This window comes from Apostichopus japonicus, chromosome 18 (genome assembly GCF_037975245.1).
Source record: "Apostichopus japonicus isolate 1M-3 chromosome 18, ASM3797524v1, whole genome shotgun sequence".
Classification (NCBI taxonomy): domain Eukaryota; kingdom Metazoa; phylum Echinodermata; class Holothuroidea; order Aspidochirotida; family Stichopodidae; genus Apostichopus; species Apostichopus japonicus.
The window spans coordinates 3,335,593-3,362,535 of NC_092578.1; the positions used below are offsets into that span (position 1 = coordinate 3,335,593).

At 38.4% G+C, this 26,943-nt stretch overlaps 1 protein-coding gene across 3 annotated transcripts; it reads right to left on the reverse strand.

The window, feature by feature from the left end:
• Positions 1 to 26,720, reverse strand: LOC139958737 (heparan sulfate 2-O-sulfotransferase hst-2-like). Of its 3 annotated transcripts, none has more exons than XM_071956042.1 (10): positions 26,485 to 26,720; positions 17,229 to 17,417; positions 15,114 to 15,249; positions 14,166 to 14,458; positions 7,537 to 7,659; positions 6,887 to 6,996; positions 4,426 to 4,534; positions 3,439 to 3,542; positions 2,062 to 2,222; positions 1 to 1,012 (listed from the first exon to the last, which is right to left on the reverse strand). In XM_071956042.1, the coding sequence occupies exons 1-10, from the start codon at positions 26,494 to 26,496 to the stop codon at positions 846 to 848; spliced, it is 1,404 nt and encodes a 467-aa protein (XP_071812143.1). In that variant the 5' UTR covers positions 26,497 to 26,720; the 3' UTR covers positions 1 to 845. The 3 variants fall into 3 exon arrangements, with proteins under 3 accessions (XP_071812143.1, XP_071812142.1, XP_071812144.1); XM_071956041.1 differs by having other exon boundaries at positions 4,423 to 4,534; positions 26,485 to 26,719; XM_071956043.1 differs by lacking the exon at positions 17,229 to 17,417 and having other exon boundaries at positions 4,423 to 4,534; positions 26,485 to 26,716.
• Positions 26,721 to 26,943: the final 223 nt, after the last annotated feature.

Below are 26,943 nucleotides of genomic sequence, written 5' to 3' on the forward strand. Positions count from 1 at the left end.
TTTCTTGCTGAACGATGTTAAAATCATTGTTATATATGAAAATTCAGGAAATTCAGTGTTACCCTCCCAGTAAATTAGAAAATCGCCACTGTGTTGTCAAAAAACAATTAAAGCTACCCACATGTTAAATCTTTCTTATTTATTTATACTTGAAAGTAATGTGAACCATGGAAACCGCCCCCCCCTCCCCAACTTCACCCTCTTCCCTTTCCAATGCCTATCCTGTTTACCGATGTCTCCCCCCCCCCCCCCCGCCTCTTTTCCTGATATAATATAAGAATCATCAATACGCAAACTCAAGACGGAAGAAAGAATATTAATAAGTTTCTAAATGATAAATAAAGTAAAACAAAATGTCCAACAGGTTTTTAAAAAAAGTGGAGAATATGGTTAAGAGACCTCTTGTGTTAACCAAATTATCTACTTTGATAAAACGGAGAAACTTTTCTTGCGCAATGGATACAGTCCAGCCTACTTCGTCCAAAAGGGTATCGCTTCACTTTTGTGCAGTTATGAATGCATATATCATACCAGTGTCGAAACTTTGTGTCTCAACAGCAAACCAGATAAAATAAAACAAAACTCAACATCCGATCATTCCAAAAGTCAACAATATAAGATATATTTGATTTTACTCTCTTTTTGGTTAAAACATAAATTTGTTCATAAAGGAAATCTGTAACTCATTTATCACGTCTTAACAACAAAATTGTTTCAATTGCGGCATTGCGAGTAACTTTTCGGACGCGATCATACATATTACGTTGGTTCAGATATCTCGTCACCCATTGGCGTGTGTGTTGGAATACTCACATTTATGCCAGACTTCTATGTACAATTTTACTTTACCGGGATATTTGTTGATCCAACAACCCAAGATCCTTTTTCAATTTATCGAATTTCAATCGAACAAAATTGTAGAATTCGTAATGAAGGGCTAATTTTCTTCTTAAAGTCGTTCTAGTTTCTTCCGAGATTGCTGGTTTCTTTTTAGTTTGGAATTTTCTGGTAGCTGATAAATAAGGGTAAAATGAATAAAACATAAACATTACGGTTGATAATCCATTTCTTGTCATGACGTCAGACTTCACCAGCAGAAAACAGGCTGTTAAGATGGGAGGACGGAGGGGGGGGGTACAATGTGGGTAGGGGTGGGGTGGTAGAGGGAGATACGCCGTTGGTACAGAAATGCAACCCGTTCAATTGCACAAATGCCATTATGCTTTGCATGTGTCTTATTTGGGAATTAATATCTTTATGTTATGTGCCTCAGTTTTCACGAAATACGGTAACTATTTTCAGGCTATATGAAGCTATGTTCATGCTATTACAATGTAATTACAATTTACTTATCGTTTTTTTGCCAAGCTAGCGATCATGATATATTTTAACTATATGTATCATACTATCTTCATTGTTTCTGGTACCGAATTCTACAATAGCATATCTTTATAGTGCAATTTTGTGTCTTAGTGCGTTGGCAATAAGTACTTTTTCCAAGTACAGGTTGTTAATTATGTTAATGTCTAACTTCCACAGTGGGTAGGACAGGGGAGGGGGTGGATTCGGAGTGGGACAGGATAGGGGATAATAGGGAAGGGTATAAGGAGGGGTTAGGGGTAGGAGAAGAGAGGAGAAGAGAGTGGAGGGTATGGGTGACTGGGAGGGGATAGGGCATCGAGGGTTAGGGGGGTAAGCGAGAGGGATTGGGGGAGAGGATAGGAGGATATTGAAGGAGAGGGTATAGGGGAAGGGACCAGGGAACGGATAAAGAAGGGGGCGGGAACGAGGACATGAGAGGTGATGGGGTACGATAGGAAAGGGGTTAAGGAGGGGTGGGGAGTTGAGGTCGGAGTGGGATATTTGGTGGAGTGCAATGCACGGAAGGGTACCGTAGGGCATGTGCAAGTGAGGGAAAGAGGGATGGGAGGTGAAATGAGTAGAGGAGAGAGAGAGAGAGAGGTGATGGTAAAGTGGCGCAAAGGAGGGGGGGGGGGAGGTAGAGCAGGGAGAAGGTTGGGAGATTGAAGAGGGGAGTAAGTTGAGAAAAGATGCACTTACAGTTTAAATTTTTCACGTACTGATCATAAATACCAACTGTGGTTTTAGGTAACAGCAATTCTATAACCCGCAACATCGATTCGACGTCCTCTCGATATCCTACCACCAAGTATCGATTCAAATTATGCTTAGCTCTATCCAAAGTCCATCTCGACAAATTTCTGACGGGGAAAAAAAAAATATGTTTAAAAATAAATATATATTAAAAAAACAAAACAACATTTTTAGTAATCACTTGTGAGGAAACAAGAAGACTCAATTTATCTTTCTCATTTTTAAATAGGATACTGGGGGTGGGGGGGGGGGGATTTGACGACTATATTTACTTGATAGATACTACACAGCTCACACAAGAAGTCTCTATGTGAGATTTAGAAAACAAATCCAAATTACTCTCTCTGTCATTATTATTGAGGGCATATTCGCTGATGACCTTTGACCATAAAAATGGTGATTTTGTTGTCCAATCAGATATCAAGCGAAATGATTTTTTTTTTTTAATTTGAGTTGTAATTTCTTTGCAACATATACTCTCTTCATATGCATAGATTGAAATCTAAATCTTTATACGTTAGATTGGATTTTATTCTCGTCACGCTAAATAATATAAGGGCATCATAATGAGCAAAATTGAATCACGATTGAGACAGATATGACAAAGATACACACCTAAAGGAAACGCAAACCCAACAATTATCCATGGCCTATGTGACAGAGAACTGAGATGAATTTATGCTTCCCGAAACAACTTAGCGGAATCTTATTCCCTTTTGGGGAGATATTTATATTTATATGTTTTTGTTTTCTCTTTGAAATATGTTCAATGTTCCTTCCAAAATTATTCTGAAACTTTCAGCAAGTCTAGGTACTTCAATTAATTTTCATTTATTTTGGTCTATCACAACATAAGTATGACATATAACATAAAAGAAGATAAGAAACAAAACTTGTGAAAGGAAGTGTACTAAAAAACCCTATAGGGCTTGTCAGGTAGTGACACTCCCTGAAAAAAATACAGAACTTAACAATTAAAAAATATGACATATGCGCGTGTGCTTCCACTTTCGTTTTTAAACTTTTTTTTTCGAAATGAATTTCAATTTCAATTTTCTTTAATTAGAAAGGCTTTTGCAAATCCTGAATCAAAAATATCAATCTCTAACCACGACCTGATGATGACATCAATTCAGTTTGAACATTGGTAACATTCTACCTTGATAACATTGAAAGAAAAACGAAGGTAAAGTAACAGGTTTATGATCCTATATAAAGTGGCAGTATTTACTCATATATTTACAAAATGACACCACTCCCCCTCCCCTCCCCCTCCCCCTCCCTCTCCCGCACCCCACACACTCCTCGCAGGATGTAACTTACCTGCATCCCACGTCTAGTCCACAAAAGAACTTCATCGCTCCTGGTTCATATTTCGGGTCACAATAAGTTCTTTTATTAGCAAGACATTCATCAAATGTTTCTCTCTGTGGAAACAACATTACCAGGAAAGAACAGAAGAAAAAAACACCATTTAACTCTTAATTCAAATTTCATATTTAAAGTAACATAAATCATCTTAAAATGGCTGCTGGTTTTTATTTTCATGAAATATGGAAATTATAATTTGAAATTATACATTAATTAGTTAGATGTCAGATTATTCTTTCAGATATGGCGTCAGATGCATGAACAGTTAAAGAAATCACACAGCGAGAAAGTACCGACAAATAAATGGACCAAGGGCGTAGGAACGGGGGGGGCTGGGGGCGCCAGGCCCCCAGTGAAAAATATGGAGGGGCGGAAGTATCATTCCGCCCCCCCCCCCGCTTCGCAATTCAGAAAACCCCTTTTTCATTTCCAAATGAGAAAAAAATCTCATTTGGAGCACCAAATTGCATCTAAGGCCAGGTGAAAATGCAAAATTATATACAAAATGGAGTGGGTGGGTTGAAGTGCTATATTGCACCAAATTGCATCTGAGGCCACCTGGAAATGCAAAAAAATGCAAAAAAAATCCAAAGGGGAGGGGGAGCCCCCTCTCCTTAGACCCCTCCCCCAGGCCGGCCATCAGTCTTCAGCCCCCACTGAAAAGTACATTCCTACGCAACTGAAATGGACATAGGCCTATACTGCAGGGTATATACTTTACGTTATTTTCCTATATACGTATACTGGGGATTATCGGTAAAATGTTGTACGTTGGATTTTTTGGGGGGAATCGTTCGATTGTAAGGATGCAATCGCAAACAGAGCAGGTATTTATTTTGAACTAAAGATTTCTGAGTCAGTTTTGACATTTTTGAAATGATGACTTCCTTTTGTTTTTAATAATATAAATTATAAAAAAAAGAGGTATATTCTTACTACCCAGCCTGTTTTGTTCATCTCGGATGTGCTATCTCCATAAATCTGAAAATAATATTTAGATATCCACCTGTCCATAGGATCTCGCACCATATTTATCATCACAAAATTACTACGGAATGAATGAAAAAAAAAGTTAAGAATATGATAAACAGAATATGAGAGCACGCAAAGAAGAACACTTTTATAGGTGAAAAAAAAATAATATAAAAAATATACTTTGCATCGGGTTGCGACTATCAGGTTCCCTCAGTCAGCGATCTTCGGGCAACTTAAGAGTTAGTTCATTTTATCCTCTGGTTTTAGGGTATTTTTGTGTGTGTGTGTGGGGCTGTGTTTGTGTTATATTACTTTAAGTAAGATATTAAAAATTCAAAGTTTATTTCTAACAAGGTTATGACTGTTTCGGTCATTTTGACACAATATTACTTGAAGTAAGATATGAAAAATTCAAAGTTTATTTTTTGACAAGGATATGAATGTTTCGGTCATTTTGACACAATCATTATGACTCGAAATGGGTTTAATGAACTTTGACCTCTGACCATAAGACGTCATTACTGCACAGAAGAGCAACATCCTGTGCCCAGACATTATAAACTCACCAAATCTCAAGCTCACCGGTTTTGCTGTGTCACAGAAGTTTGCAACAGACTTTTTTTTGTTGCGGAAATCTAGCAGAGTTTGACCTTTGACCACCATTTGACCTTATGACCTTTGCTGCCTTATTCTTCGACAAACTCGTAATGGTCATGGTGTTCTAGGTTTCCAGTTTCAGTTTTATTTCTGTACATCACCTCAGAAAGGTGTAAGAGACATTTACACTTTACAGTTTAATAATAATCCAGAGATTAACAAATTGACAAATAACATAACGTTAAAGCATAGGGAAAGAGAAAAGATCTTTCAACGATTTGTGCTGAATAGTTTGACAGGAGAGAGAGGGAGGAGGGGGGGGGGGGCGGCGCTGGAAGACTTTGGAAAAATCTAAGTTAGTAATTAAAATATGGCACCAGAGACTGTTAAGGGAAATAAACTTCCTGAAGAGACAAAAGATTTTTATATTTTACTACAAAATTAACTTCGATTTTTAGATAAGGACATTTTTACTCGATGACTGAAACAATTGCTTCATTTTAATAGAACTATGTCTTTTCCTAAAATATGGTTTCAAGAACTCAATCCTATTGGCTGAAAAGTAAGGACAATCAAAAATGTAATAAAGTTCGTCTCTTAAAGAATTTTGGTCATATAACTCACATATAATCTTTCATGGAAATCAATGTTTGTGAACCTTCCTTCTACGAGAGTGAGTTAACTATTTACACAGCGGAATTTACTTAAGTTGACTATGTGGTAGAACTTCAAGTTAGTCAAATAATTTTCAAACTGTAGTTTCTATGTGTACATTATGTAGACTTTGCACTGAGAGTTATTGTTAACATCGCCTAGCCAGTCTTGTTCATAAATATCACTTAATCGTTGGTCTATGGTCGCTTTGAGCCATGTCTTAGATATTACAGAGTATTGTCTGTGAGGGGTTACAATGAGACCTTCAACAAGGATATTCCAAACATCGGACATTCCACTGTTATCTAAAATAGTTTTAAATTAACTAACCAGGATGAATTGTACACACCGTTATCATGAAAAGATCGGAGACGATTACAGACATCATTTTTCAATACCAGAGAATTCCCGCAACCCTACATGATTAATCATGAACAGTGTCATACACATAGACTTTGCACTGAGAGTATGTGAGGGGTAACAATGAGACCTTCAACCGGGATATTCCAATTTCCAAGCATAGAACATTCCACCGTTATCTAAAATAGTTTTAACATTAATTAACCAGGATGAACTGTACACACCGTTATCATGATCTAAAACGTTTAAGGAACATATGAGATAGTTTGTTCTCACTACTGTTTACCTAATTCACACCAAAAAGTAACAATCCTAATTTCTGTAGCTATAGGTGGGTGTCTCACCTGGGCATGGGCCGCTAAGTGCCTTATTGAGTGATGACGTCATAGCGTCAGTGTCCCAGATACTTAGTGTAATGCCTTATTATTTCACTTACATGTCATTTGCAGAATTCAACGCTAAGGAATTTAGTCTGGATCACATCCTAGTTCAAGGGAAACGATATCTTTCCTACACGGTCGCTTACGGCGACAGTCCACAAACTGTGGGTCGCGAAAAGATGGCGGTGGGTTCCGGGATTTTTCAAGACGTATTAAAAAAAATAATAACCCACAGTCCTCTAGGCTTGTCGACGTCCATAATAGTCCAAGCTATGCCATTCATGCATTCTGTGCATCGATTCTGAGTAGCGATGACTAGCAGGTCATACAGGTCCTGGGTCCTGGGTCATGGGTTCTAGGTCTTAAAGTACGAGTGAGTGCTGGTTTACGACATTGAAGCGTTAAGAACTGAAGTAGTTTCATAAATAACTTACCTTGGCATTTCGATAAACGGCACATGCAGCCGAATAAAGGATAGGCTTCTCATGTTGCCATACATGTGCGCTAGGCACGAACGGTTCGCAGTATTATCAGAAGAACAGCCCTAGAGAGAGAAATGTTAAAAAAATAAAAAAAACGTTGAAAAAACAAGGCGGAAAGTAAACGTCTTGTATGAAGGGTACTTGTAGAAGTGGAAGGGGACTAACTTGTAAGTAAAAGATTTTTAACTTTTGTCAGTATTCCCATGCAAAAAAAAAAAAAATACCTTGATAGATTCTTGGAGTTGCAGTTTAGGCATGTCAATAAAAAAAGGCAACTTGTACAATATTGACGCCAAATATTGCCCCCATTCCAAAAATAAGTCAAACTAACATACTTTTAAACCACTTTGTAACATCTAATTATCTACAGTTTGAGAGAAATCCATGTGAATATTTTTCAACATTGTTTAAAACGTTTCAAAATAAAGCACTATTTTGCATCTACACCACCTTTCATGTTATTAAAAATTTCTAAAAGTGTGTGTGTGTGGGGGGGGAGGGGGTAAACCGTTTCCTTAGGCACATCCAATGGAAGACATAACATCTGAGCCCCCACCCCCACCCCACCCTCCCCGAATGGTGCTTGCGCCCTAGTAACTTACCGCCGTCGGCTTGACATTTGTATAGATTCGACCTTTGCCATTGTGTTTTCTTAGACCAGTGATCGCCACGTGTAATGTTCGACTAGCGCACTTTGGTACTGCATTGTATATTATTGAGTAATTCTGTATGGAAGAAAAATACAATTTGTATACATGTTAATTATGAAGTTTAATACCACTTTTCCCATTGTTTTTATTCTTGGCTCAAATTCAGGGAGTTTACACACTCTAAAAACAACCTGGTGAAAATTTCCTGGTCAACAATTTGCTAACATTATCCTGGATATTGTCTACGTTAGTTAACATAATCCTGGTTACACCTGGTTAATCCATTACGGTAAACCTGATCTTAAAATAGCTCTGGTGAATTAATTAAAATAGATTATTAGCATATTGCAATCCTCGCCTCTGATTGGTTTGTTGGTCGCGACTCAAGACGTTCGACTTAACTAGCGGCTTCCTACATATGACAATCGCAAACCTACGAAACTGTCAAATACAACTTAGAAATCTACTAATAACCATCTAATTATGGCAAATGACGAAGTCAAATTCATGCTAGATCAATGGGGTATGAGTTACCCTGTGATACAGTCAGTACGCGCGATAATGTAAACCTAAAGTTAGCCCTTACGTTGTCAGGCTAGTTTAGGCCAGATCCTTTTCCTGATGTGGTATTTATATACAGTACTGACTATGAGATATAGTACAGCCTAGCTAACTTATTAAGTACCTTCAGGATTAGTCATAAGAAAGTGTATGCCTACAGTGTGTCATACCCATACTTAGCAAGACCTAGACCTTCGCTAAATCACGGGCGCTTCTACTTCTACCGAATGCGAGTTATTGTGGTGTATGGTAACTATGAGGGCACACCTAACGAAAGCCACACATTTAAACACAGCAATTTTTTCACGCTTGGGTCAGCACACTTTAGACCCGGTAGCTTGCCTTCGCTTTTAAAAAGACTAGGCGTAAGCTAATCAGTGGATATGTTAAGACCACTATAGTGGTCTACATGTTCGGGCTATACCAGTGATTGCCGACATTGAAAGAAGAAAATAAATCTGTTGCATGTGATGCATTTATTGTAGTGGCCTAGACTAACCTAGTGTTAAACTTACCTAGGCTAGGCTACAGCAATTAAGCTATATGAGATTATATGTATTGATAATGAGAAATTTATTGAGAATAATGGTAATTCTATATATTATTCATTTATAAAAACCATGAAACTCGTGTATGGTTCATCTTAATCTAGACTATACTTCCTTCTAAATTGGTCAACAATCATTGCTTTAGGGTCGGGGGGGTGGGGGGGGGGGTGAGCGTACAGGTGTGTCAAACTCTAACAGGTTTTGGCTGAATTGTAAGTTAATTAGGCTAAGCCTATCCATGCAATGATAAAGGTATGATCTAGCCCTAGTCACATGTAAGTTTATCCACATGAGAAATGAAAATGAAACACCACATATAGCTAGGTCACAGCTTTGAACTCCTTGCAATATAAAACAGACATGAATATGAATTATTGGATATTCATCTCATGCTGTTCTTATACTACGATTATACCGCTCCCAAAAGTAGGTTTTGGAGCACTGTATAAGTTAGGCAGATTATATTTCCATTTTAGGCACAGCAGATTATGAAATTGGTGTAAGTCTCAATAAACTGAACTGTCCATAGCAGGGACTCCTTATGGCATGATTTTCTGAACATTCAAAAAGGGACACATTTACAGTTTTCATTGGAGATGTCACTGCCCTATCATACATCTCTTCAAAGAGGAATGTTTACAACAGTTCATAGATCTATATAAACTGGTAAGTATTTAAACATGGTACAGAACTCAAATAAAGACCTTTGGAATTAATTTTGTTTTACTTTTTAAAATATTTTCTAACAAATGTGACCAGCTTCTGTTAGTTTCAGAAATAAGTGTGTCGTTGTTTATGTTGCTGCAATGTTCATGCTGTATGCCCTGTGCTGACCCTGTTTCTAGAAAGGATCGGAAACGATTACAGACATAATTTTTCAATACCAAAGAATTCCCGAAACCCTACAGGATTAATCATGAACAGTGCCATACACATAAAATGTCTTCACTCATTGTTTTTACCAAGATTTAAAAGTTAACACGTCTTGAGAATGTTTGCGTCCACTCAGCAAACCTTGCATCCCTACAGACCTCCATGAAAACATGCACTTTAAAGTACCTCTACAGGAACGCACAATACTAACTAGTAAAAATGACCCCTGACAACCATTGGCTTGTGCACACAAAAAAATCAAATGATGAAAGCTAGTAACTAGTAGTACTATAGTATCACAAGAAATTTAGAAACCACCATTGACTATTTTTATCATGAAAATCTCTGTCATGGAATTGTTGTTAACAAAGATCTTGAGTTGATTGTTATCATTTATTTGTTCATTGAGAACTATAGATGCAAAAATGCTTTGCAGACAATGATATGGGCTACTATAGCCAAGCTAATCACAAGAAATTAGAAACCACCATTGACTATTTTTATCATGAAAATCTCTGTAATAGAATTGTTGTTAACAAAGTACTTGCGTTGATTGTTATGATTTTTATTTTCAAACAAACTCAATCATCTGTGCAAAGGATTCGAATTTTGGTTCTTTGGAGAAAGGTCGTGGGAAAGAAAGATATTCATTCAAACAATTGTTATGCATTTCATATAGGCCTAGCTGTGAGTGTGTGAATTTTGTGGTTTGTTCAAGTTATGCATGTAGATGTCACTGGAACCATAAAACTGCATGCACTATTGCAACCTCCTTGCAATCATTCATAGATGTAAATCAAGTAAGTTTTATTGTTTAGCTTCATGTTTAATAATTCACATGGAATTGCATTAGCCTGATAGCCCACTGATTATTGGTAAAGTGGGACCAGTTTGGATATTGTAACGACACGTCAAAGCTCGTTGTTTGTCGTTAGCGTTAACAAGTATTTTCTCCAATCAAATGTTTTAACTCGGGTTGATTCTTTACATTATTAGACGCTTTACGGGAATTGTTTGTTAGATAAAATCTTATAAGGGGTGTCACTTGCTTGATTTATGAACAACTGTTAAGGGGGAACTCTCTCTTGTTGACCGATTTTGGAGGTCACTGAGTAGGACGTCTAGTTTACGCTCCGGGGGGCCAAAAATGTTAGGTCTGGGTAAATCTTGACCAGCACGCATGTCGTATTTAATTGTGTTTTATTGGTTGATGGTTGTAGACTGGGCGTGGTTTATGTTTCTAATAGGTTTAAGTGTAGGTTCACACGTTGTAGGTATAGGAAGTAGTTTCTGTGTAAAAGCAACTGCGGGCTCGGACGAGGGGCGGTTCCCGGCTCGGAATAGGAGGGGTAGAACGATTGTGACCATGAGTTAGGAGACGAACGAGTCATCTATTGGCAAAAAACAGTGGTGGAACAGCCCAGGAAGTCGGATCGGACGACAAGTAAAATAACCCAGAAGACCAGGTTCAACACTTCGGTTCATCTGCGCCGCAGTTCACCAATCCGCCAACTGCGCCGCCAATCACCAATCCGCCAACTGCGCCGCCGATCACCAATCCGCGCCGCAGTTCACCAATCCGCCAACTGCGCCGCCGATCACCAATCCGCGCCGCAGTTCACCAATCCGCCGACTGCGCCGCAGTTCACCAATCCGCCAACTGGGCCGCCGATCACCAATCCGCCGATTGCGCCGCAGTTCACCAATCCGCCGACTGCGCCGCTGATCACCAATCCGCCGACTGCGCCGCCGTTCACCATTCCGCCGACTGCGCCGCTGTTCACCAATCCGCCGACTGCGCCGCAGTTCATCAATCCGCCAACTGCGCCGCCGTTCACCATAGCCCAATCTTCAGCGCCGAAGTCTATCGTTCTGCCCTCCGTGTCGAGACCCGCCATTAGTAATGAACTGTGTTATATTTAACATCATCGACTTCTGAGCATGTGTTAAAACTTGGTTTCGTATTTAATAATTGCCTCTGTAATGCACGACCACTGTGCACCATCTTGACATGTATATAGATCGTAAATAAACGGGTAAACTTTAATATCTCCTGTCGACAGCCTCATTCCTGTGTTCCCGAATATCTCCACTCTTCCTTGCGCTCACCACCGAGGACGGCGCATTACAATATGTTAGGAAATTGAACAATTAATTTACTGGTGTGTCAGTCAGAAGTGACAGGAAAATTATTTGATATTAACCAGGGTAGTAGTCACATCAATCAGGAAATGTTTGATTTAACCAGGATTTAAAGAGGTGGAACGTTTTATCATAACCAGGATATTATTGGCACCAGCCAAGAAATGTTGGTTAATTTAACAAGGAAAGAGGTGAAATACCCATGATATTAACCAGGATAGTGGTAAAATCTAACCAGGAAATTTTACCAGGATATCCTGGTTATTTCTACCAGGATTTTTGTAAAGTCTCATTCACCAGGATACCTGGTGAAAACAACCAGGATATGGAGGGTGGCATACTAAACGCAGCTCCTGGTGAAAATTTCACTCCAGTTCCTGGTGAACTTTCACCAGGTTGTTTTGAGTGTGCAGCCCCTTTTTCACGACTGATAAATTGTGAGTTAATTGTTAATGTTGCTTTTAACTAAGATAGTTATTTCATTGGTTTGAAGCCCCCCCCCCCTCCCCTGGACGGTTCCCGTGTCATCCATGAAAGCATTTGGCAACAGCAGAATGCATCACCTCAGTCCAACAGTTTCAAACGTTTTTCTTACAAAAGGTATACAAAACAATTTTTTCGTAATACAATACGGTACTTAATACGCAATTCTTAGCCCCTCCTTTCCCCTCCCCCCCCCCCCACCCTACTGATGACTTTTCACATTATCACTCACTGTGATCCATTTTGTTCACCCGGTTGGAATAATGACGAGTTTATAGTCTGGCAAATGTAAATCCAACATCCAACCAGGGAGCTGCTATGTACAGAGCAAACACAACAGGTGGAGGGGGGGGGGGGGCTAAAAGGGGAAAATATTGGAAAATAAACGTTAGGGGGGGGAAAGGGTCCCTGAGTAGAATGCCGTACACATTAAGAGTTTAGGAGCGAGATTTGGTGCAGGAATGATAAGAAACTTATGACAGCGGTGTGGCTGGTTTTTGGCATACCGTGCAGCCGTGTTTATAAAAAGGTCATAGAAAGTGTTATTTCTTGAACTTTAGACCCACCTTTAAACATAGTTCATAAATACGTTGAAGCATGCACGGGGAGATTACCGCATCGTATAAATATTCCTTTGTAAAAGACTTGTAAAACATCGCCCACGACATGTGCTTGTTGGCGCGGCCGTCATATTTTTGTCTGTTTGTTTTTTATGACATATACGAGTGTGCTAAATGCAGCTTAAAGCCTATACAGTTCATACGCCAGTGTTGAGCTATGCGATAATTAACAAATGAGCATTAATTAGCACGAAATCTTTCTGTCACTTCGCAGATAAGCTAAGACTTTCGTCCCCCAGACGCTTTTCATATTAGTATTAATCATATATAAATGGGGTTTTCTGCACCGCAAATTTTAAGGTTTACGTCTCTATTTATAATCTGATGTACCTACTCTTTAAATTATTCCATGAACATATACTATAGACCAAGGTTAATTGATGGTGTTTAAAGTACCGTCACGCTTGTATAAATAGTATATTGGTTCAACATTATTCAAGGACAGTTAACTCTTGCACTTACAGACATTATGTCAATACCAATGCAGTCAACTTCATTCAGTAAACCATTATAGTAATGTCGGATATATACGACATGAGCTAGACAACAACAAGCTATTAAGACATTAAATGTCACCAAAATGAGTTGAATGAGTTAGAAACAAGGCTCCAATCAGCCAAGTACATAATTGATAGTACATAGGCATAGTTATTAAAGCACGAAGACGGGAGCAGCTTGATATACATGTCAGTTTCGCCTTTTTCCAATTCTAACACTCCTCCTGACAGTAAGTCATGCACCTTCTCAATGTTTTGTCCCTCTAAATCAGGGTTGTCCAACCTACGGCCCGCGGGCCATAGTCCGGCCCGCCGCAGGGTTGCGTCCGGCCCGCCAGAGATGCTCTACGGTGTGAAATTTAGTGAGCAGATTTATTGATGACAATTTGAAGCTTTATAATCAATGATTCGAACCTTCTGGGTCCAAAAAACTGCATACAGGTCAGTTTGTGTGACACTCTCTCAGCAGAGGGGAGGGGGGGGGGGCGGCTGGACTTTATTCATCTGTTTTATCAGGAAGGAAAATATATCAGTGCGCTCCGCGCGCAGTGCTCACATTTTGTTGCCTTAGGCTTCGAGCAAAAAAATCGAGCGTAGGGTTCATGCGGCCCCCTCCTTCATCATAATCATTCCATGTGGCCCTTCTCTGCCAAAGGTTGGACAACCCTGCTCTAAATTGTCCACTATACGGGGATTTGGTTCCCTCTTTAAACGGAACATTTCGGCATTGACATGTTCCCGCCCCCCCCCCAAAGAAGGGGTTGATATTGGGGGTGGGGCATCAAGTAAGGTTTGAGATGAAACAAACTGAATTGACTGATTTTTTTTTTCGAGACTCGAAAGAAGTTTTAACTTACGTCAAACGGAACCACTTTCCCGAAGTAACTAACGTGTGTATTCTCTGTGGTATTCTCGATGTGTTTTTGCAAATTTGGCCATGTTCCGCGGTTGTTGCTACTTCGCCGTACGTTGTCGCGGTCAATTTTAACCACGTCTGTCTGACCCTCAAACTGATTTTCACCAACAGGCATGTCGAATTGATGATCCACCATTTCCGTCACTTTTTTAACTCTTTCTTTCGCGGTTGGTAAATTTCCATCTTGGATCAGTTCTCTAGTTGAGTCATAGCCACGCAAAGGCGGGGTTTTCTCTTGAATATTCGGTGAAAAATAGAAGAAATGTTACAACTGAGATAGACATTTGACATTGAGTAGGAAAGTATGATATTATCATTGTTATTTATACATACTGTAGCATTTCATTGCTTGTGGAAAGACCGTACCTATATAATTGCTATATATAGTTCAGACAATTGATGATCTTCGTTATTCAGAAAGCAAAATACAAAATGGCTGCTTTTCATGCACTTAGTGTACTTATAAATTACTAGAAGAGGCCATTTTTTCTTGATTTCAGATCAGTATTTTATTGAAATGATAAAAAGAGGAATATATAAGTTTCTGCTAACTGAATTAGTAGCAAGGGAAGCCTTTCCAACAACGTGTAAAACAGCCTTGTCACAATATTTAAAATTTAAGCAATAAGAGGCAGCTAATACTGGATTTCCCCCTAAATTGGAAATAGCTGCAAATAAGGTGAGAGAATTGAGCAACAATAATCTTGAATAATCAATTAAATTAACTTCTTAGCAACTTAACGTTTACACGAAGGTCCCAAGGGGACCGAAAATTCCAATATATTTTCTAAAACAATACTCCATATTTGTCAGTTATGAGTCATATCTTATTGCTCTATTTTTTCCCCAATAATAATAATAATCATAAATATATTCTCCAAGCTCTTACCGGTAAAGTGGATCGCCATTGGACTAGCCCTGATTCCCAAATCTGTTATGAATGCACTGCCGGAAAATACCGTGAGAACGACACAACTGGCAACGAAAAGTACTCCTACCTCTACAAAATGTCTTCTTTTGGTCTTCTGAATTAAAAACATAGTTATTAAAATTAATTATTGAAAATATCATGACTGCGCGACACTTTCTTGGCTGTTCTGTATACCGCGCCTTTGACCGGCGTTAGAATGATATCGATAGCGATTATCTCGTATACACACATCACGTAGTTGATACTTTTCAATGTGTAGTGCAGAGTTATTTATAACACAATTTATAACGTTACTGTTTATTCACATAGCCTATACGTCAGCAGCATGCCATAGATATATGCTAAATATGCTATATGCTATTTTAATTCCACTGACGGAAACGAACCGTCGTCGACTCATAAACAGGAATCATATACATATGGAGTATAGTGATTTGAGGAATTGCCATATGTGTATAGTGTTCAGGAGCGTAGCCAGGGGGGGGGCGAAGGGGGCGACCGCCCTTTTTTTTGTACGTTTTTATCATATCGCTAGTAATTTCAAATAGAAAATGCTTAGATGCAACTTGCAAGGCCTGGGAAGTTCCATTTCCAGTGATCTGGGAGGCATTTTTTTTTACATATTGGAGTCTGAGAAATATATAAGCGTACGTTAAAGATTAAAGATATTCAGTGTTTGCTGAAAATTGCTAAAAGGGTTTGAGAAATGAAAAATAGTTTCCATCTGCTTGTGAATCTCCAAAGTATTTCCAATCATTCAAGGGTATTGAAATATACAATTCAATTTTCAGTGAGGAAATTTTATTTTGAGGGGGCGGTATGGGGTGGGTGTGGGGGAGTGGGGGTGGTAAAATGCCTGTTCAAGTTCGAGCATCAGTGACCATTATTTAACCGTCTAGCATAATAAGCATATATCTGGGATCAATACGGATGACCTTAAACAGTGTGGTTTCTATATATTCAGATTACATTAAGTGATGTGTCCTTTTTTTTTGTCTTCACTTTAGTAATCCAGGTATAATCCGTTCATCTTGCTAAACCGATACAAAGTATATTTGTGAGCAACATATGCGAACAATTCACCGACGTGGGAATATTATGATGCCTGCCTTTGCTATAATATCTCCAATGGGATACAATAAAGCTTGGAATACGATATACATGTGAAAATACCCAAAAGTTTACTTTAGCTATAGCTAAAACATCTAGGTCAAGAAAGAAATAACACCAATTAACGGCAATACAAAAATACCGGAATGACGGTGTATAACGTATAGTTTTACCAATTAAAAATCACGCAAGTCAGAGATATGAATATAAATACTAGCATGGATAAACTATGCCAGTATGCATGGAACGCTGATTGTTTCACCGTAATGATGTCGAACTTGCCACTTAATAGTTGTAACTGAAATCACTCATGTGAAGCAGACGCGGTGAAGCGCAAGGCATAAATATATATAGAATACATGCATATATCACTGATTTTGCCACGGGCTATGAGCAAAAAGGTCAAATCAGCCTCACTCGCCTTGGTATATATCTAAGAAGAAGAAAAAGACAAAGGCATAAAAGAGTAAGCATAAGTTGTATGGCAAGCCATGTGGGACAAACACTGCATAATATATCAGCGTATTAATAGTAATTTATACGCGTATTAATTGGAATATATACGCGTATATATTATTAGCCAATTATATGGCCCAAATATATCCGCGTATTAATTCGAATATATACACGTATATTAATTCGAATATATACACGTACTAATTCGAATATATTCACGTATTAAATAGAATACATATGGGGATTAAATCCAATATATGCACGGATTAATCAGAATATACACGAAAACACATTTCCGCTCTTGCTGTGTACATATACCAACGATAAATGTTTTGGCGGGCTCGCGAGATCGCTTCAAAAAGCGAAATTTACACATGTACAACACATATATATTCGAATTAATACGCGTATATATTGGAATTAATACGCGGATATATTATGCGGTGTTTGTCCCACATGGCTTGCCATACACGAACACTACCACAAGTAAGCCATTTCCTCCTTTACCACTGGGTTTTCGGAATCACATGCATATACCGGAAGCTGAGACAAATTTACATCTAATTTTATACTCCACCATTGGAGGCATCCATCCATAATGTGTCTGTACCATATATGGTATTGGTATGTTATCAACTTCGCATCCCCTTTTGACAAACTATGTAACTCTATCCAATCTAAGGTCAAATCAATAGACTGAAAAATAAAGGGAAAAACAAAACAGTATTTGTCAGTGTGCAACTATGACATCACACCTGTTTACTTCAAGTTCACTTTTGGTAGAATATCAGATAACTTCAACTGTCAATATCTCAAAACGGTAAAAAGGAATCGAATGCAAATTTCACAAGAAAGCTTAGATTATGTTCCTCTGTAACATATCAAAAAGAAATTTTGACTTGGACCATTCTTTCAAAGTCTCAATGTGTATTTGCCAAATTTAAACTTCGACCTTTCCAGCCTTCTGCCCTAAAAGCACAGTGAAAATGACACCGTTCTATGCAAGTATCATATAAATCGTCCCCGTTTTCGCGTAGTGGCGAATGTGCACTTTTGGCGAAATTGAGTTAAATATTGTTCTTACCTATTTCGAGGGTGAAGAATCGGTTGAGCCGGGTTAGAAGTTTTAAAACTGTATATTTTTTTCGTTTTTTCTGACTCATTTTTGACGAATGTCCACCTAAGGCCCACTCTCGTTTTTACTTACTGACGAATACTTTAGTCATCATTACAACCACTCAGTAACACAATTTGTCTAAGGTCCATACATCTAACTGCCATTTGAAAACACCCAGGATTATGAGAAGGTAATATTTTTTATTATTTCCACCTTTAATTGCTTAATGCAGAATTTCATACATGATAGCATAACTCGTGAAAACAGAATGGTCAGTTGGTCAACAATAATAAACCTGAATAGTAGCCTAGTGTTATGAATGCAGTACATTCGATGCTTGTATCTGTTGCGCGAGTAGCTATAGACAGTAGACTGGAGTAACGCTATTTATCTCTACTGAATCGGTGTAACAGTGTGACTGTCGGTACATTTAATTAGAGCTGTGTGTAAATGAGGAAACAGGTGGTGTTGGCTTAAGTCACTGACGGACATTTGATGACAATGGGTGTAACTCGTATAAAAATGATGAAAAATCACTCAATTTTAATTTTGACCGCGAAGACTACAATACCTAGACCAAGGTTAAGTAATTTAAGCCATTCTTAGAGTTAGCCTAACCATACCTAAGGATTGAAGGGAAGGAATCACAAACCATCACAATGAACGTACATCACCAAGATCCTTGTGATGAACTTTTCCCTAAAATAGGCTAAGTCCATTATCTTGCACGGTACGGGAGTAAATTGGTTTTTAAAAGGCGTGGCATGTAGCTATTTTCGGCCAATGTGTAATGTCATTGTGCCACTTGGGATGATGGAGGGGGGGGGGGGGCGATATAATGTAAAATATTGGTTTCCTGTCTACTTTTCAATGTGAATTAAAACAGTTCAATAAACAGATACCAGTATTATGACAAATTAAAACATGCAAACACCAGCTCATTTCCACTTAAGACTTCCTCCAGTCTTCAATTTCATATGTAAAGAAACGTTAAAAGTGTAACATCTCTCTAAAGAAGTACGGTTTCTCTTATCTGTTGGCGGCTTTGCTCATCACGAGCATTACTCTAGCCTAACTTAAAACTACCTTTATCTGGCTTAGTAATACCTAGTTACATAGTTGAAGGTCACATACTTTTACATGAAACTTTGGAAGGTATACTAGCATAGTTTATACTTAAGTAGTTACTTTGCTACAAAGGACGAGGAGGTGGGCGTTTAGACCGAATTACTAGAAAATCTCTATAGCAACCTTCAGATTTGACAGAACCTTGGATGTTTTCTTCCACAGGCTAAGAAGTTCAGGATCACAGTAGAAGTTATACCAGACCTTTTGGGAAAAAAAACCCAAGTCAGAATATGGACATACAAACCAAATGAACATCACCAAACTGAGACACCCTCAGCCCTGGTTTCCATACACTGGGATTGTTAAGGTTGCTCTACATAAGAAATGAGAAGGCATTTGCTGTTCCAGAACGGATGTTGCAAGCCACTCGAAGAATCCATATCCATATCAAACGTTTGATTAATCCATGATATTGTATCTCATTAAGATTGTAAGGAAAGAATTATAACAAAGGCGTGGTCTTTTTTTTTTTACTTTTCAAGTGCGTTTAATACTGTCTTGCCAAATCAATTAATGAAGGATCTTTTACGATTTATCAAAGTAACATGCCTTTTCATTGGCTGACACAACTTCTTCAAGGATGGTCCAGACAAGTATAGGTTGGATAAAGATTATCGGAAATATCGGAAATAAAGGTTGGTGTGCCTTGGGGGTGGGGGTCTATTAAATGCAATATTATTTACTATATATACTGATGAAATTAGGTCAAACTCACACATTTCTGTTACAAAATATGCCGATGATACTGCTGTATCATGCACAAGTCCTAAGAGCTCTGTTGAAACTGACCAATGAAATTTTCAGTGTTCTGTTAATGACATAGTTCCAAAATGTGACCGCAAGACTTTATTACGTAACCCCACAAACAAAGGAAATTTGTTTTTGAAAATAAAACCATAAAACACGAAGGTCTCGTTCTATCAAGATCGCAACGTATTAATATTGAGTGAGCTGGGGTGGCTAGAACCTCCAAAACTGAGTACTAGGAGTATACATCGATGACAGTTTGACCTTTTCTTGCAAAGCATCAAGGAATTAAAAAAAAAAGGTATATTACAATAATCTAGTGTGGCTTACGTTGTGTCTTTCTTTAAGCAAAATGCTAAGGAAAATGCTTTCAATACTATTATTCAACCTGGCACATGTGATCTATACAGTGTCTGTCTGGTACTATTTTATATTGCAAAAAAGCAAAGAAAGAACAATGAAGTTTCTTGAATACACATCATCTATATTTAATTTAGATTAAAATAAACTTTTAGAAAAAGTAAATGCTGCTGCAAGACCTGAGTTTACAAGAATGGCTAATAAGATTTACAGTGATCAGAATCACCCTTTGTATACTGTACTAAAAAGTCTCCTGCACAAATCGAGCAGAAATCTAAGAAATCCCCACAAAATACCGAACGTAAGTTTACAGAAACTCATTTATTTATACCGTGCTGCTTTATACATTCCATTTGAGCACTTAGAAAGTTTGTTGTAGTCTGTTTGTTAGATCGTTTTATGTATTAACTTTTGTATGTGTAGATGTATTTTTTATGATATCCTATCATCTTAACATTTTATCCCCTTTTATATTAGTTATTCTTGGACTGTTTGGTATCCTATCATCTTAAAAAAACAACTTTTATATGAGTTATTCTTCTTGTTAAGGTATTACATGACTCCTCTCTATAAATTTTATATGTATACTGGAAGGTAATAAAAAGAAGGAACAACATACCACAGTACAACTTGGAAACACTTGAACAATGGCACAGTTGTTTCCTTCTTTAAATCTGAGGATTCACACGAGGCTGGGTTGGGTGTTATGAATGTGCCTGTGAGCGTAATAACAATTTTACATTCCATTTAAGGGGATAGTATAGTGGAACAGCTTCCCAAAGCGTTTGAAGGATACTATAGAAACTATTGTCAGAGACATTTCACGTAATACACTCACTTGAAAAAGAAGAATTTCCGTAGTCTGTGTGCTTTATAAGAGTTCCGACTTAACAGATTACGCCACTGGAACTATTATTTTTGCAACTGTATGTGTTCACATTTCATCATATCCCTTCCCCTTCCTCTCCCCGTGTGACAGTGAACATCACGGTGTACCCTAGCTACTACACACAAAAGTGACGAATACAAGTCTGTGACAGGACGAAACTTCAAAATTTAGTTCTAGCATAGTGACGAATGTTCGACGAATGTCTAAAATTAACTGAAAATGACATGACATAACGACGAATATGTTTCCACTAAAATTACTACCTTTTAAGAAAGTTTTCGATCAGCAACTAATATGAGAACTCAAAGTTCTATTTTTTATATTTAAAATATTGACAACTTTCGGTACAAAAGACCCTTTTTTAATTACGCTATACTAAGTCAAAATGTGAAAATCTTTAGAGCGCATTTTCTCAAAACTCACATGTTGAACATTCGTCACTACGTCAGAACGGGGACGAAAAAGTCTTATTTTTATTGAGTTATCTGTCGTTAAACATTTTGAGCTGAGAAAAATTCGCCAGATTTTTTAACTTGTCCGTAGATTCTACAAACTTCAATCAAATTTGCAAGCCACGCGCAACAGATCATGCGCCAATCAAATCTCTTTGTTTTGTTTACGACCGTTAGGCTTAGGACATACTTTTACTTTTGTGGCTAGCCTGCGTTGAATAGTGTATTTCTTTGATTTTTCCGGTGTAGCTTGCGAAATGATGTCATTTCCTTCCATTGCAATGAATAAACAAGTGTTTACAGGCGTTTCCTCCGTGGAGTTGGGTAAAAAAGTGGACGATACGAGAATATAAAGGTTACATTTGTGTAATGAACATGCTGATATGGGCGGTCGCAGCGATTGTACGGTAAATCGTTCGCGCCATAAGGGCAAAAGAAAATAAATTTCTTTCTTTCGATTGCAACAGCTTTTCTTCATTAAACCCATGTGAACCTGGTCAGAGTGCATTTAGAATAAGAAACATTGGATCTGATGCGGTAAGTTTGTTTACGAAATTCATCTGCAAACACGTAATAAGACTTTAATAATATACTTAAGAAAGTTAACAGTTTTGGTTGGAATGGCGAACATGTCATTTCAAGCAATATGGTAACATGTGATGTGACGTCATGTGACCTGACTAGAGTGTGCTGTCATGTCACGTGATGCGCTGCGACGCGTGTATGTATTTTAGATCCTCCTGCAAGCAGGAACTCGCGAAGAAGCCTCATTGGCTTATCAAAGCCGCAAGCTGACCGAAGTCAGTCTCTTACATTCATATTTAACGTCCAAGATGATGATGAATTGTAAATTGTCAACAACTCTGTAACTGGACGACATACATTAATCTGGGAGTGACTCGAACCGGGGACCTTATGATTGAAAGGCACCGGCGTAAACCAATGAGCTAACACTCCAGTGTGGATTATAAAGAACACATAGATGCAACATTGTAATTTATGTTACTAAAAAAAAAACATATGAATAAAACACTATATAACTTGGTCTATGACACACTACATCACTCATGTGAAATTGTTTGAATGCCAAGGAAATCTGCCATAACAAATCTTTGATAGTCTCAATGTACTTTCCAAACTTCCTGGTGACCTCATTTGATGATTTTTTCAGGGAAAAAAACAACATAAAGGAAACATAATGTTATCAGTAATGATGGTAATCGGTCTGGTCTGGTTTGAAAAGTATTGCCACGACACAGACTTGATGTTGGGCAAAAGGGATGGGGAAGTGGGGGGAGGGGTAGGGGCTTGGAGAATCCTCATCCTCCTGGCGACGACACTATTGCAAGTATGACAATTAAATATGTTTCGGCATTGAAGGGAATGTGATAGCCAGAATGGTTTATATATCTTGTAAGATTAAACCATAACAAGGACACCATATATAGCCTAACAAAGAATTGAAATATATATGTTATGATAACCATTTGGAAAGCAGAGTAGAATAACTACGGAATGACTGTAACTGATTAATCCAATCAGGGAATTAAATAGTCTCCCTAAGTACAACTTTAAGTAAATTTAACGGTTTTTCAGCAGCAAAAGTTGTAGTTGTTATATATCTGATGTTTATTATGTTTTTTTTAGGGGGTGGGGGGCGTTAATTCGGTCAATTTCTAACAATTGTATACCAAACCTATCTATATACCGGATGTTCATCAAAATAAGATTAATATTGTTCAAATTATGACATCTTCATAAGAAATGTTCACCAACAAAAAAAGAACAATAGCGAATAAAAAAGAAAAAAGATTTCTTTCGATTCTGAAAAATTTGGTCGCTCAGACGCCGAAATTTGTGGACCTTATCGTCTTCATTTGAACAAACCTTGAACAGAAAAGACGATGACTTTCAGGATTTATTGTGGGTTATATTTCTTTTCATTCTTTTATTAATTTTGTTGGTATATTGGGGATTCATGAAAATCTACGAGAAATGATGATTTAGGCTGTCATTCAAAAGTATTTCAATGCATAGCGATCCAATAAGTAGCAGAGGGGGCGGGGGAGGGGGCGGGGGAGGGGGCGGGGTGTTTGAAGCATGGCCCCTACCTCAGGCTATCGTCAGTCGGGGAAGTTATTATAGATCTAATTTGAAGTCTAAATATACCTCAGAATGCGGCAATTGACATCTAACCCGTGACGGGCTTTTTTTGCACCTTTCAAATCCTGTTGTACGTTACTGGATCATTGTACGAGTTCATTTTATTTACACAGAAGAAGGGAAACTAAAGGGCCTTCCTATGTAAACTTCCTGAAATGACAAAGAATACACACCGAGGTCAAATATAGGCATACCGGTAAATTTTAAAATCGGTAGATACAATGCATATATACATCATTATCTGTATAGGCCTGACGTTTACGAGTATTTCCTTAGCATCTTTTGATTGTTCCTTCGTGCATATAGGCAATATACATACACACACACACATATATATATATATATATATATTATATATATATATATTGTATATATATATTGTATATATATTATATATATTATATATATATATATATATATATATATATATTTATATATATATATATATATTCTTTCGAGATCCGGCTTTAGGAATCACAAATGATTTCGAGTTGGTTAGCATCATGCATGTTTGATCTCTAAAGTAAGGCAAATATGTCACCAAAAACAGAACTAGTATTGTTCGATACAGGTGGCAAACGCCTACAGTGGAATTACGACCTTCCTTAGCCTATATACATGCACGAAGAAGAACAATCAACAGAAGCTAAAGGAAATACGTCAGGCATATAATGATGTATACATGTATTGTATCTTCAGATTATAAATTTCCGGTATATTAACCTCGGTATACATTCCTTGACATTTCAGGATGTCTACATTGTTGTTTACTTCCTGTTGCAATAGTGTTTAATACATAGAAGTAGAGCAAGTACATGTTATAATATACGTATAAGGTACACCTACAGCATGTTACAACCCCGAGTTTCACTTCTGAGCGGCGATCATCAGACAACTGGACGCAAACGACCGCCGTTGAACTTCCTTTCTTCTACTGCCAAGACGACACTTTGAGATGTGCTGCGGGGGGGGGGGGGGAGGGGGGGGGGACTGGGCGTTGCTTATTCTGTCCTTTGTACGTTAAACTGTCAACCTTTCTTTTTCACAGAGGTTGCACTGGCCCTATTTCACGTCTGTGTGTGTTAAAGTTAAAGGTTTACAGTCTTGTATGAGGCTAATGCCTCCTCACACGACTTTACAACTTAACCCCTGGTCATTGGTAACTTGTCACACCCACACACCAAAGTGTGCACAATTCAATCAATCTCTCCTGGGGCACCACAGTGCACCACAACCACGTGTCCCCCGGGGGACTTCCCATAGGGTGCAGCCACAAACCGGCGCACGCAACTATATTTACAAGTTACCTCGCAGGTCCCCATTTATACACCTGGGTGAAGAGAGGCAATGGAGATAAAGCGCCTTGCCCAAGGACACAACGCAATGATCTGGCCAGGGCTCGAACCTGTAATCCTTAGATCACAAGTCCACTGCCTTAACCACTTGACCACAACGCCCTCCTGTGTTCAATTCCTTTACTATATACCTCCCAGCTTAAAATGTGGCTTATTCTCCCTCTTTTCTGGTTCCATACGTACTGTTCTGTTGTCGACAGTTCCGTTTCTTTTTGGTACTGAACATGCCTGAGAGAGTTTGTGTGGTTGTTGAATCGCTGCTTAAATTAAGGGTCCTCCTGAAATGCCGATGTATACGACTTAGATTCTGGTGTCCGATGTGACTTGGGCTTTGTATACTATTGCGCTGGTTAAACATTTCCCGTGTAAGAGGCCACTTTCTGCAACGATTCAAAAACTTTAACGGCATTACATACATACATACATACATACACACTCGCACACATACACACACGCACCCCCGCATACACACACATACACCAATACACGCACACATACATACATCCACACAGTGCAAGCACGCATACATACAAACAAATCTATTGCTGACAAAGGTCATGTCACCAGGCGGAGTCTATAGCCTAGTGGTTAACGCCGGCGTCTCCCAGTCATGAGATCCCCGGTTCGATTCCCCGCCGACAGCAATGTGTGTCGTCTGGCAAGGGTGTTGTTCAATAACAACTTCCCGACATGGACGTTAAATGGATGTGTGCCGAGAGATTGGCTACGGTCAGCTTGCGAGTCTATAAGCCTCCATGGCTTCTTTCGCGAGTTCCTGCTTGCGGGAAGATCACTATACATACATACATACCTTCGACTCTCATGCCAACTATTGCAACAAGGTATAACGCAAACAAATTCTTTTAAGTTTCATACTTTCTGCAATGTAGGTTCCGTGACGTCACTGCTGACCGCTTGTATAAAAATATGACCATTCAGTAGACGATGCTATCGCGAATAGAAAACAAAGGCCCAACTAATACTCAAGGAAACAGAAAACGTCCTGTAAAAATAAGGAAGTTCACTTAATAAGATCTTATGTAATGATAAGACTTCCTTTGCGTGAGTTTACGATCACTACCAGTAATTATAAGTCACGCAAGTTTACGGTCATTAGTATATTGCTACCCTTATTAGGCCACCCTTGCTCCAATTCAAGGACAATATTACTGATATTTAACTCCAACTATTTCCCAATATTGAGACATATTAGTTCTTTTTCATATAAACACATTTAAACGGTCCAGAAATACTTTCGGAAACTTCTTCGGCATGGTAAGAAGCCAACCCAGCAAGAAATAAAAACTACAAGTAGGGAAATTTTTCTCCGAAAGGGAATAAGGGCGGCATCGAAGAACTTAGCATGCACAGACTCCGCAAATGTGACCTGATTAATTCGTACCGCGTACGAGTTGCCACATGGGTTCTACCCTTAATGCGTTAGGTTGGCATGTAATATACATGTTCGAGTAGTCGTATGAGATCTTTATACGAGACCTAAAAAATAGGAGCTCGAAGTGTTTGTCAATTGTATGCAAGCCTTTGTACTCACCAGTAAACACATTTCCTACGCTACTCTTTCACTGAAGCCTTTGGCATAAAATTGCCTCACAATACCCAATTTTGCGCTCCACATATATACTTCCAATCGTGCACTTTCACACTCAAGCCGCAAAAGACCAAGTCTTGTTTGATAACATATCGAAAAAGATGTTCTCGTAATGTTTTTCAGCCTGAGGTTTCTTGAACATTGATATAGATTCTATGGTGTATGCCACTGTAGTTAGGTTACATGCATAGTGAGTATTAGAGTTCCAATTAAGTGATTGTCAGAGCCGTATACGGCTCTGGTGACTATTAACGAATAGCGCCCTCTATATTTCTCTTTAATTGCGGTGGAAGAGAGATCAATATGTGTGTGTGTGGGGGGGGGGGGTTATTGGGGAGGGGATTGGGGAATTTAAAATTAAAATGGGGGCATTCAAAATTGTAACAGAACAAATAACCAATG

Excerpts from the sequence above, each read along its gene's own strand:
- LOC139958737 (XM_071956041.1), bottom strand. Across the intron at positions 15,250-17,228 it reads GTGATTCCGAAAACCCAGTG|AAGACCAAAAGAAGACATTT; the intron begins GTAAAGGAGGAA and ends TTTTTAATTCAG. Across the intron at positions 6,997-7,536 it reads CAAATGTCAAGCCGACGGCG|GGCTGTTCTTCTGATAATAC; the intron begins GTAAGTTACTAG and ends TTCTCTCTCTAG.